We start from the raw sequence: 12,378 nt of genomic DNA, 5'->3' as shown, positions 1-12,378 counted from the left end.
AGTGTTGTGAATACTTTCCGGATGCAGTGTATATCTTTATAGTGGTACATCTTGTTACTCTTTTAAGCAGCCTCCTGTCTGGGAGACTAGAGTACAGATGTGTCCTTGCCCATCTAGCCTCAATATGCCGTGCAGTGTGATATGCCTGGCATGAGTGAGCCGCCAGGTCCCGTGGTAGCGTCAGACGTCTTTTTTTTTTTTTGCCGTAAATGCCTCTAAGTCTCAATGCGATGTGACTAGGACGCACCAGGAGACTGCGCTGATTAATCGAATATGTGACACTTGTATATCTGTGTGCGACTGTAAACAGAACTTGGCATCGTAGCGCTTCCTATACAGATTCAGAGACTCTATCGCACACAGATATACAAGTGCCGCATATCACATTAATCAGCAGAGTCTGCTGGTGCGTCCTAGTCACATCGGTAAAAAAAATCAATAAACACACCCGGCGGTAGCAGTCTCACGCTACCAGATGCGCCAAGGGGGGGGGCTGTTTGGCGCAACTGCAGCAAATACGAATGAGGACACATCTGTAGCATTGCCAGGACAATACCTGAATTTTGGCATGTCACAGCTCTGTTCCATCCCTCCCTGGCTTCCTTTCCACACTTGACTTAATCATTGTGTTTAAGTACACATGCAGAGCCCTCCCCCAAATGTGTTCTAGTTCATTCATTTATTAATGTTGGTTATTCTCCCATATTATCAATATATGTGTTTGCAGATCAGGGCGATCGCCATCCAAACCGGAAGGCTCGAGGACAGCTCCGGACAAAGATAGAGTCTGGAGAAGGTACAATCCCGGTGAGGTCCATCAGTACCATCCAGACCTGGGACGGGGTTTTACAAGGAGAGCGATTGCTCACAATGTCTTGCAGTGACAAAATAGCCAGGTAACTATAATGAGCAATTTATTCATTGCAGGCCGCAGAATACAGACATCCCTACAGTACTTTCTATAAGTGTCCCCGATTATCAGCTTTTATGGTAGCATTAATTGGATTATGAAGATGATACCGAAATTAAACAAGGATTAGCATCTTGTAAATATAATTTTTTTTTTTTGTTATGAAGCTTAATCTAGATAATTAATATTGCAACGATCACCCCTTTTAATGAATATCTGTTTCTCTTCATATGAAGATCTCAAAAACAAAGTGTTTTTCCAGTTTGTTGGAATTCTTTTTAATTTCCCTAAGGTATCTGAAATGTAGCGTCGCTATTTATCGTGTCTGATTTTTTTTTTCTTAATGAAAGGCTAACTTCCTCCCAATGCTAGTTTAGTTTAGTGTGAAATTAGGAAAACTCCTTACATACTGGGGCGATGAGACCATTTCCCCAGGTCTGGCAATATGAGTGACCATTTGTCTTATTTTAGGTCTCCTAAGACCTCCTAAAACTGATGAGTGGTGTTGGTTTTGAGGTTTGTGTCCTCAAATCTGTTTCCCATTATAAAAAAAAAAAAAGAATGAACCCATAATATAAGTGCACCCGACATACTTACCATGTGTTGTATGTGGTTCCTTATGTGATGCCTCCACGTCATCTAATTCTAGTCCTGCTCTGGAGGTTTGCGCATGAAGACTGCACTTTGAAAGTGAGTCAGGAAGATGTTTTTAAATTCGTACTTACAAATGATAATGAATATACAACTAAAGAGGCTCTTGGAGAGCCTGAACTGCGGTCAGTTTTAAATATATATAGCTTTAAACAGGCATGAACAATGACCTTCAATGTCTGTATTGTGGTTCTTCCCAGTACTTATGCCCCTCATAATAAGCAGGCGATGCCAGTATATGAATAAAGTTATATAGTCGAAGCTCTGATGTCATCACTTCCTGGTCAGTAGGAAACTGAATTGTGAGGAATAGCTTGTGCCCACAGTAAATTCTAATAGTGATAAAAGTCACCTCCGATATCCCTGACCATTTAAAGCCACAAGGTTGCAGACGTACAGGGGTTACATACGGTATGTAGTCAGGAAGTCGGCGGTCGAAATGCCGACCATCGGCTTCCCGTCAGTGAAATTCCAGCATGGGACTAATGATAGGCGTCTAAATACCGACGCCTATCATTAGCCCCACGCCGAAATTTTGACGCCCGGCATACCGATTGTAGGTAAGCCGGTCGTCGGGAGCGGATCGCCGTTTGGTTTTTAGGGTTAGCCCACCCCTGGGTAAGTAGGCTAGGAGAAGGGGGGGTTATGGTCAGGCACCCCTGGGGGGGAGGTTAGGGTTAGGCACTAGGGGGAAAAGGTTAGGGTTAGGCACCCCTAAGGGAGGGTTAGGGGGGGGAGAGGGTTAGGGGTAGCCTACTTACCTCCCCTGTCGGCATCTTCATCTGATGGACTTCTGGCGTCGGTATTTCATACGCCGGGCTAACGTCCGGCGGTATAACATACCTGTTCCGTTACATAGTACGTTAAACCTCCTGCCCAACCCCTGATTGGCCTAGTAAACAAGCTGAGATTCTCTATTACCTTGGGCATATTCAATTGGGCGCAAGATTTTTTTTGCCGTAACAATTTAACTCACCTATCGCAACCAATTTCTGATCACAGCGGCTATCTGCTCTCCCGATTCTTGCACTATCCAATTGAAGAAAAAATTTGCCTGTTTAATTTTTGACGACAAAATCCCATGTGAAAAATAGAAAAAAAAATGGTGAGAACAGCCACTCCCGTAAAAAATCTAATATTGGATAATAATACAGATGTCTATTGATGTTCCCTACAAAAATGTTTATCGCTTTTAAAATGAATAACATGGCAGTTATGTGCATTTTGTACTAGCAGTAAACGGGATAGCATATTTTTTTTCTTTAAAATAAATGCTGCAGTTAAATTTGGGGTGCATAAAAATGCATGTAAGTTATGATTTTTATTTTTGTCATTTAAATACACTTTAACACAAAAAAAAACACCTGTAACTTCCACCTGCAATGGTTAAAACACCTGTCCCATCTATACCGCACCCTATATACCTGTCCCACATCTTTTAAGCTATTATTCTGCACTTTGCAGAATAAATCCACAATAATGGAATGTAAGTATTGGCCCAATTAAGCTAATTGAAAACTAGGTGGGATGTCCCAGTGCTTCTGAACCAAGTCTCAACATTTTTACCTTTTTAAAATAGTTTACCAATTTTACACCTGCTCTAAAGCAGTGACAAAAAAAAAAAGTAGTGTTAAATCCTATAGGAATTACTGCTGCTAAAAATCCCAGGACTAATTGAATAGGAAAAATCTTGCTGGCCCTAATTTCTTGCACTGCAGGGTTAAAAAAGCTTGTGCAAAATTGAATATGCCTGTGTGTTTGTCTGATTTTGGCCAGGAGATTGAGAGATTTACCTTTATAATTAGTTGTTCACATTGTCTTCTTGCTGTGGATGCAGGATCGGTGCAAGGTTTCAGGGCGCCCTAGGCAAAGGTTCACAAAGCCGCCCCTGTTTTCCCCCAAACCCTATGCCCAGCTCACACACACATACACAGCACCCTAATAATATTCACATGACCCGAATTAAAGGGATGATTCCCCCTGCAGTGCCCCCAGTAGTAATGCTCCCTGCAGTGCCCCCAGTAGTAATGCTCCCTGCAGTGCCCCCAGTAGTAATGCTCCCTGCAGTGCCCCCAGTAGTAATGCTCCCTGCAGTGCCCCCAGTAGTAATGCTCCCTGCAGTGCCCCCAGTAGTAATGCTCCCTGCAGTGCCCCCAGTAGTAATGCTCCCTGCAGTGCCCCCAATAGTAATGCTCCCTGCAGTGCCGCCAATAGTAATGCACTTGTAGTGCCCCCAAATAGTAAAGCCCTTGTAGTGCACCCAATAGTAATGCTCCCTGCGGTGCCCCAGTAGTAATGCCCCTTGAAGTGCCCCCAGTAGTAAGGGCCCCTGTAGTGCCCCCAGTTGTAGTGCTCACAATAGTGCCCCCAGTTGTAGTGCTCACAATAGTGCCCCCATATGATGCCCCAAGTAGTAAGGCCCCTGTAGTAGCCCCAAGACCCCGCACACGCACACACAATAAAAAAAAATACCTTAAACCCCGCTCCAGTGCTGCTACCGTCCATCCCCGGCGACCGCTCCTCGGCACTATGGGAGTGACGTCATGACGTCACTCCCATAGTGCACTGCGGGACCCGGAGCTCAGGAGTGAGCTCCGTCCTCCGGCTGCCGCTGGCTACAGGGAGGGGGGAGAGAAGGAGTCGGGCACCCGCTGGTAACACAATCTCAGCGGGTACCCGGCAAATGGAGGCTGCAGGGAGTGCGATCGCTGGAGGGCCCCTTAAGCCGCCGAGTCTCATAGCAACCGCACCCCCCTGCACACTCCGTAGTTAGGCGGACTCAGAGGCGCCCTCCAGTGGTCGGCGCCCTTAGGTAGGCCCTGTGTGGATGGGTAACATTATATAAAATGAGCGTGCGTCTCTCCCCCCCGCCCCCCCATACATATTGTCCGCCACATGCAGCAGCGCCAAGTCTCCATCACTACTTCCGGCCTCACTAATTTGGGCAGCGTACAAGATGTGTCTCCTAAATCAGTGAAGCGCTTGGAAGAAATGAGAGCAACAGAGCTCATTATACAGTAAAGGGACCTGCTGGGACACTTAGTGTATCAGAACTCCCCTATTATTCGCTGTATATAGGGAATAATGCACTCTGTATGGTAAATTAGGAATTAATTCCACAACCTCTGTTGCAGCATGTTTCTATATGGCCAGGGAACTCCGCTGTGATTTCTAGTGACCTCATTAATGGTAAGGAGGGGCCGTACAGTCCTACATATGTTGTCAGGCAGTATTTGCTGACTGGCAAAATGACGCTACAAATCTGCTCTCTGGGTACATTGCATTGTAGATCACAGAAACCAAAATGATACAGATGTGTTCTCTTGGCAAATCGCGCCATGTATGGTGCGAGTCGCGCGTCTGCGACCATGTCTGTGCGCTGCGCTCGCACCCGCAATTTTACAGGATGCAAGTTGCATGACGCGATGCATACGCGCATTTGCCAGGGGTGCACCTACGAGTCGATTAAACTACGATCACATTTAGTTTGAAATTAAAATACTGCTAAAAGAGAAGTCTATTCAGATTGATGTTTTACTGTGTTCCGAGACAATCTAATACACTCAGTCATTCGTTACAGGTGGAACGTTGTGGGCATTCAAGGTTCCTTATTCAGTCTGTTTGTCGAGCCAGTCTACTTCTCTAGTATTATCCTGGGCAGTCTGTACCACGGTGACCATCTCTCAAGGGCCGTCTACCAGAGGATAGCGGATATAGAAGACTTGCCGCCTCTCTATGTGCTCAACAAACCTTTACTGAGTGGTAGGTGTCTTTCTCGCTGATGGAAGTCTCGTGTGCTGGCGTTTAGGTTTCTCTTAAACTTAAGGTTCTACAACATTCATGGGATAGGATTAGGCAATCGCAAAAGGGTTTTACACTATTGGGCATCCCCTTCCCTATAGAGGACTAAATCTATATTACTTTGGTGTTAATATGTGAGGACTTGTTGAGGTTATTTGCAACAAGGTTAAGGTTATTGAGCAGAGTATCCAGCATGTTTTGGACGTGGTACATCCCTCAATTGCTCATACACCAATCATAACAAGCACTTGGCTTTCACAACGACGCCTATAATGAGACACATCAAGAATTTATATTTTCCAAAGCTTCCACTAAATAAAGCATCTCTTCCACCATTGTGGCCACCACCGCCCCTTGATCTGCCTCTGTGCCCATCGGTTTTGCTACTTGTATTTAGCCTTCACCCACCTCTGACAAATGCTTTGCAAATGGTACCGGTAACTATTTTTAGGAAAGATGACTCCCCCCTCTGCCTACTTGGCACACAGCTCCACGTACACGTCCCTGAGCAAGGCTCCCTTACTACCAGATTTCTTCTACTGTTCTCACCCATGGGCACATCCCACTAACTGAATTCACCGCACTTACGTATTTAGTGAATGGCGTTCACAATGTCTAATCTTCCCGAATGTGTCTTCTAGAAAATAGTACGTTTAATAGCAGATTAATGAGAAGACCGTGTTATGGGCATGTTCTGTTCCTCAGGACTCATCGGCTGAGCAATGGCTTGCAATATTCTGTTATGCTCCCTACTTGTTCCAATCCCCACTCTGTACTATGTCATTGGTTACTGTTTGTTGACTGTGTCATTTGCTTTGTTCTGTAGACCTTTTGTGACTCATACATAGTTTGATGATGATCTTTTTTTTTTTTTTTTTTTTTCTTTTTACATATATTTTGATTGATTTGTTTCATTATACATGGAAGGGGATGGATACAGGGAAAAGGGGAGGGGAATTAATCAGATTTCACAATAAACATTAAATAACAAAAAAGAGAGATACATGCCATATTCGGAGTAATATATAAAAAAAAAAAAAAACCCTAAAATACGGGACCTTCAATGAATACAGTTTGACAACAAGAAAACCCAAAAGAAAGTCATGGTGACCCAATAAGCATCGTTACACCATCCCCATCCGTAACAAATTTGCGTCATTGAAACCACTTTGTACTATAGGGGAGGAAGCTGTGGTTGTATGGCACGCCCAGAGTCTCCATTTTACCTAAGATTTTCTGTATAGACGGGGGGATGGACTTATCCAATTTTGCTCAATGGCAGCCCTGGTGGCAATCAAGATATGACCTAAAAGGTATCGATCAGAGTTAGACATGTTTGGGGCGATATAAATGAAAACGGGCTATAGAGGGTGACTCATGGAAATGAACGTTAAGAACTTTAAAGGCCTGAGCGAAGACCTCTTGCCGGAGCTTTTGTATTATGGCACAGCTCCAGAAGGCATGAAATATGTCACCAGGCTCTGAACCGTTCCGCTAACAATATTTTGACTGAGATGGCCAAATTCTTTGACTTTTACTTGGTGTAAAGTGCAGCGTACGAAGCTACTTGCAGAATAGTAAAAGTGTGGGGGGGGGGTTTAATTTTGGATGTAAAGTGTTTTATAATAGGAATTGGTGAATCCATCCAGACCTGGCGCCTTCCCCGTGTTTGGCTAACATCTAGAATCTCCCTGTCAGACGATATGAACATCCTTAATGCCCAGTGGTCTGACTTCAATCTAGGGAGGTGTAACTCATCCAGAAATGAGGAAATAAGGGAGTCTGTGGGTTGGGGAGTGGGTAGGGTCTTTATTCAAATGATATAGTTTCTCATAGTAACGGATGATCTATTTTAAAGTCATTTTAATTTAAATTCTACTGACATGCTTCCCTTGTCACCCTCGTCTGTATCGCAGTTGATTTTTGTGTATCAATCTTTCTGGGGAAGGTCCCATAATCCTCTCCCCCCCCCCCCCCCCCCCCCAGTCACACACACACACACACACATTTCAGACATGCTCATATAAATCTCCCAACTACCTGCCACCTTCACAAGTTACATTGTATTCCCCGCTGATTACTGCTCCGCTGTATCTTATATATTTATATTAATATTGCTTAAATGTAGCAAGTGAGAAGCCAAGCGTATACAGAATGTCATGCACTTGTGTTACATTTGCATTAGAGGCAAAGAGGCCTGATTTAGAGCTGGACACTATTGCAATTCGCACGCAGACTGAGCGATTGTTTGCCATCGTGCATGCAGCTATGCGAACCCGTAGCGTTCGCCACAGAGGCCCACTGCCTATCGATTGACAGGAGGTGTTGATGGAGGTGGTTAAGGAAACGCGGGCGTGCCTGGGCATTTGATCGCCGTTACGTGGGCGTGCATAACTTAGTCACTGCAAGTTTATACGCAGCCCTGCGTGGCAGAAGAGCTCCCTAGGCTGCAGCGGCTCAGACCTGCCGCAAGGGTAAAATGGCCGCCGATGTTACCGATAGTTATGCGTGCTTGCGATCGCACCTGCAAGTACGAAAGCAGAGTGGGCGTCTTTATGCCCGGGTAATCTTTGCTAACATTAGCATATTTTCACAGCAGCGGGCGTGGGAATGCGCGGCTGCGTACACATTAGATGTATTAGCATGAGATGTATCAAGCCTTGACGAGATGGAGAAGCAATCCGTTTCTAACTGTCACTTAGCTAGCGCAGTCTTTGAAGTGACAGTTATAAGTTGGTTGCTTTGGGCAACTGCTCCACCTTATCTCTCTCCAAGGCTTCTGGTGTGGCTCCCACTCGCTACACCGAAACCCAACACAAACCATCAAATCGCACACATTACACTTAGGGGTAAATTTACTAAGAGCGGTATGAAGCCGCCGAGTCTTCGGCCGTTTTAGACACTGGGATTTAAAGGAGCAATAATATTAAATGCAAAACCAGGTGTTTTATTTTTTGCATTTAATATTATTGTCCTTTTAACTCTAGCATATGCAACTGCCGAAGGCGCAGCGGCTTTGAATAGCGCTGCCTCGTAAATTTACCCACAAGTCTCCTCCCTGACTACAGTAACACTTAATCAAAATGATATAAACCACACTGTTGGGTCTATTTACTAAGCAGTGCTAGGAGACAGAGTGAAAAGTGATAAGGTGCCAGCCAATCAGCTCCCAACTGTCATCTCACAGGCTGTGTTTGAAAAATGACAGCTGGGAGCTGATTGGCTGGCACCTTATCACTTTTCGTTCTGTCTCCTTACACTGCTTAGTAAATAGACCCCTACGTCCTTGTCTTGATCAGCTTGCAGACAAAGGGCCTCTTTCCGTGCTGCACTGCAAGTTATATGTCCTATATCCTATGCCAGCCTTTAAAGAGTATACACATGTACGCGCAGTATTCTATTCTAGTAAGGTTTTTCCACCGACTCCAGTCTGGACACATTGGACGGATATTAAGTCAGTTTGTTAGCATAGAACAATTTCTAATTTTTCAGCAGCCTGTATCTTGGTTCAGCCATTCAAACAGCGACTTGTTATCCCTCTAGGTATTAGCAATGCTGAAGCCCGACAGCCAGGCAAGGCTCCAAGTTTCAGTGTCAACTGGACGGTGGGAGACACTGGCCTTGAAGTTATTAACGCCACCACAGGCAAGGATGAGATGGGACGGGCATCGCGTCTGTGTAAGCACGCTCTGTACAGCCGATGGATGCGCATTCATGCCAAGGTGGGTTTCATGTGGACAGGAAAGACCATTGCTGCTCTTCAGAATTCAGTGAAACATGAAAATATTGGTTTCACAATCTACTTTCACTGCTAACCAGACTCCTTTCTCTAATGAGGCCGCAAGTCGGCTTCAACAAGCCGGACGGAGGATTTGATCTCCTCTCCATGTCACTGGACACATTTGGATGTGCCCGTGTAGTGATTCTGTTTGACCATTTGGAATATTATAGATATTGGTATATATGCCCAATGTCGGAGGTTCCCAGACTGCACCATTACAGTCCAGGTTTTAAGAATATCCCTGCTTGAGTCCAGATGGTTAAATCAAATTGACTGAAGTACTAATTAAGTCACCTGTGCTCAATCATGGCTATCCTTCTAACCTGGACTGTAATGGCAGAGTTTGGGAACCTATGTGAGTAATATATTGGGCCCGGTTCTGAGGCACCACCAAGTCAAAAAAGCGTGATTATTTGCAAAACCTTTTGCATACGCACCTTGAAGGAGGCTACGACCGGTTCCGTGAAATGGGAATTTCTGGCTGGCATCTCTGCTTCTACCTTGCGGACGCACGCACGCAAAAAAACTAATTTGTGAGAGTGTTGTGGTTGTGTAGCTACAGGTCTGTGCTATTCTGATTCCCGTGTATGGTGAAGGGGTAACTGCTGATTTTAATGATGGCGGCCACGGCTGCTTACAGAAAAACAATGGACGGTGTGGCTGAGCGTATGAAGCCATGTGGATAGCTGCATTAGTATATGTTACTGGCTGTTACGACTATCCCGATTTTCGCCCGCTTGAGGGCTAAGGGATAGATGTACTAAGTCTTGGGGAGAGAAATAAAGTACCAACCAATCAGCTCCTGTCACGTTAGTCTTTGTTTGAAAAATGACAGGAGCTGATTGGTTTGTACTTTGTCTCTCTCCTAGCTTTGATTAATCTCCCCCCTAAGTTACTAATACTTTTTTTTTTTTTTTTCCCCCGCCACAGCTTTCTTCCAGCCTGAGATCTAAAATCGGAACACCCTATTTATACTACGATACAAAGCAGTCAGCCGCAGAATACCAAACGGCAAAAGAGAGCGTCTTCAAAGCCTTCCAAAAGACAGGACTTGGAGCCTGGGTTAAAAAACCTATAGAACAGGACCAGTTTTCTCTTACGGCATAGACCCACAAACACTTCTCCTCTCTGTCAGACAGGGGTATATGGGACACTGTTTGTAAACCTCGTTTTCATTTTCCTCAATTCTCAGATGTGCCAATTATGCTCAACTGCCTTTTTACTATGCTTTCCCACCAAACCAGTAACTTGTAGGTCATACATCGTTTTTAAGGCGCTAGAGAGTTGATTTTTATTTATGCCCGTTTTTATTTTACTTATTTTATTAAGTAAAATGTATCTCTCGCTGGATCTCTGAATTTTATGTAAATTGTAGATAATTACAACAGCACCAGTGTGCTAAACAAGTGGCAGCTGAATCGAACTTGGAAAAGTGATTCTTACGTCGTCGCAGATACAGTATATTATTGGTAATGGTTATACACTGTATTAGTAGTTTTTATTTTTAAAGTGAGTTTCTTATGACTTTTTTATTATTTTTAGTGAAATCTAGCCTGCTGTTGAGACTAAAGTAACCAGCAATATCTCTGTTTTTTAGTTAGCAACGACCTCTTCTACCTAACCCTACAAACATTTTACTGTACGAGACAGTCAGATAGCACCCTTACGATTTATAGGACCGGCTGCTAACGTTTTTTTTTTTGTCCCAATTGTCTATTTACGTGTGGCTAAGATTTAATTCCGTAGCTTTTATCCTGTGTTTTTGCTTCGCGTTTACATTATTCAGATTTTCACCGCTGGCTAACTGGAAAAAAAAGAATGCATTTGTGTTTTTCCTTGATCTCTAGAACTGTAATTGTGCGACACAATGTACATGTAAGCAGCGTGTTTGCTCACAGTGCAGCCTATATGCATGTATATTGTATACTACAGACATTATTCCAGGAGGAAGCCCTTTAAGTAACAAACAAGTGAAATCTGGTGGTAGGAAAAGGAACATTTTTGCGTGCGCTTGCCCATGGGTTTTTTTTTTTGTGTGATGTCCTTTCTACCAAATCATCTTGCTTTATTAAACTGTAGAGTAACGTTGTCCAAGGTGAAACGAGATGTTTGCTTAATTAGCATTATTCTGCCACTTTAAAAAAATACATGCATTTTATCTCAGAAGCTGCCAAATGGGTCTGGTTGGTAACTTGTTAGCGTTGATCCAACTCAGAGTTCTCAGTTGTCGTCTATCCGGAAATGCTGTATCTCATTAATCTACAAATGTGCGCAATTATGGATCAAAAGGTATGGATACGTGGCATGTGTGGTCTCTGATTTTGGACACGTAAAGACAACAGTTCTTACACTTTCGTAGTGGTGCAAAACTTAACAATGCCTGGCTCACTCTAGATCTACTTGGGGGGAGGGGGAGGGGGAGGGGGAGTAGTGAAAAGGTTTTCAAAGCAGAACTCCACTTTTACTCAATTTTATTGTCTTGTCTGAGTTGTATGTTGGATACAGGAGGAAAGCTCAGGTCTGTGTACATGAAAACCAGCCTGGAAAACTGTTCTCTCTGAATGTGGGATCCCTTTTTATTGGGACATGCTTTTCTCTCGTAACCCAGACTCTTGTGATCCGCTTCCTGAGACAGCCTAAACCACTTTGATGCTCAGCGCATTTTAGCAGCTAAAGACTTTAACGGGGTCATTGCACAGCATAAAACCCGACGAACTTGGGTTATTTTTGCCTCTCTACGTTTTGGTTTTCCCACTGACAAAGTGACGCAATGGTTTCGGAATTACGACTGCCCGTGTCAGGAAGGACCCGCAGTCCCACTCAAGTCATCCGTTGCTGCTGTTGTACGTAGAATATTCTCAAGTCTGTGTGCCCACCTGCTTCGTCTATGGAACATGCAGAATAAACATTTGAGGGTTGTATGAACCTAAGCAGGGATTGTGTGCGTGTATATATACATATATAAAAGACTATATCTCTGCATTCTGGCTGTATGTGGTTATTTGCATGTATTTCACAGAAAATTATCAAGTTGTAAAAGTTACAAACCTTTTTCTCAGTTGTACTTTTGTATGTTATTTGGAAAATGTTTTGAATACAGCAGGGCTTGACAAAAATGTTTAAAATCTAGGCGCCAGGATGAATGTGTAGGAGCCAGACCACTGTCCCCCCAACCCAAAAAAAAATTACAGGAGTGAGTGAGGAGCACAGCTCTGTGTGTTATACGCACTATACT

The 12,378-nt window shown here is 43.9% G+C and overlaps 1 protein-coding gene across 6 annotated transcripts in view; it reads left to right on the top strand.

Moving 5' to 3' along the window:
- ADARB1 (adenosine deaminase RNA specific B1) overlaps window positions 1-12,117 on the top strand; it is a 128,214-nt gene extending 116,097 nt beyond the window's left edge. For all 6 annotated transcript variants that reach the window (XM_088474125.1, XM_088474122.1, XM_088474124.1 and 3 more), the window contains 4 exons: window positions 728-896; window positions 5,142-5,323; window positions 8,906-9,084; window positions 10,074-12,117. In XM_088474125.1, the coding sequence (XP_088330251.1) occupies window positions 728-896; window positions 5,142-5,323; window positions 8,906-9,084; window positions 10,074-10,250 (707 nt within the window). In that variant the 3' untranslated portion in view covers window positions 10,251-12,117. The remainder of the gene's footprint in view (window positions 1-727; window positions 897-5,141; window positions 5,324-8,905; window positions 9,085-10,073) is intronic.
- The last annotated feature ends 261 nt before the right edge of the window (window positions 12,118-12,378 follow it).

Source organism: Taudactylus pleione, unplaced genomic scaffold (assembly GCF_031769625.1).
Source record: "Taudactylus pleione unplaced genomic scaffold, aTauple2 ptg000147l, whole genome shotgun sequence".
NCBI classification, from domain to species: domain Eukaryota; kingdom Metazoa; phylum Chordata; class Amphibia; order Anura; family Myobatrachidae; genus Taudactylus; species Taudactylus pleione.
This window is presented reverse-complemented; position numbering and strand designations above follow the sequence as displayed.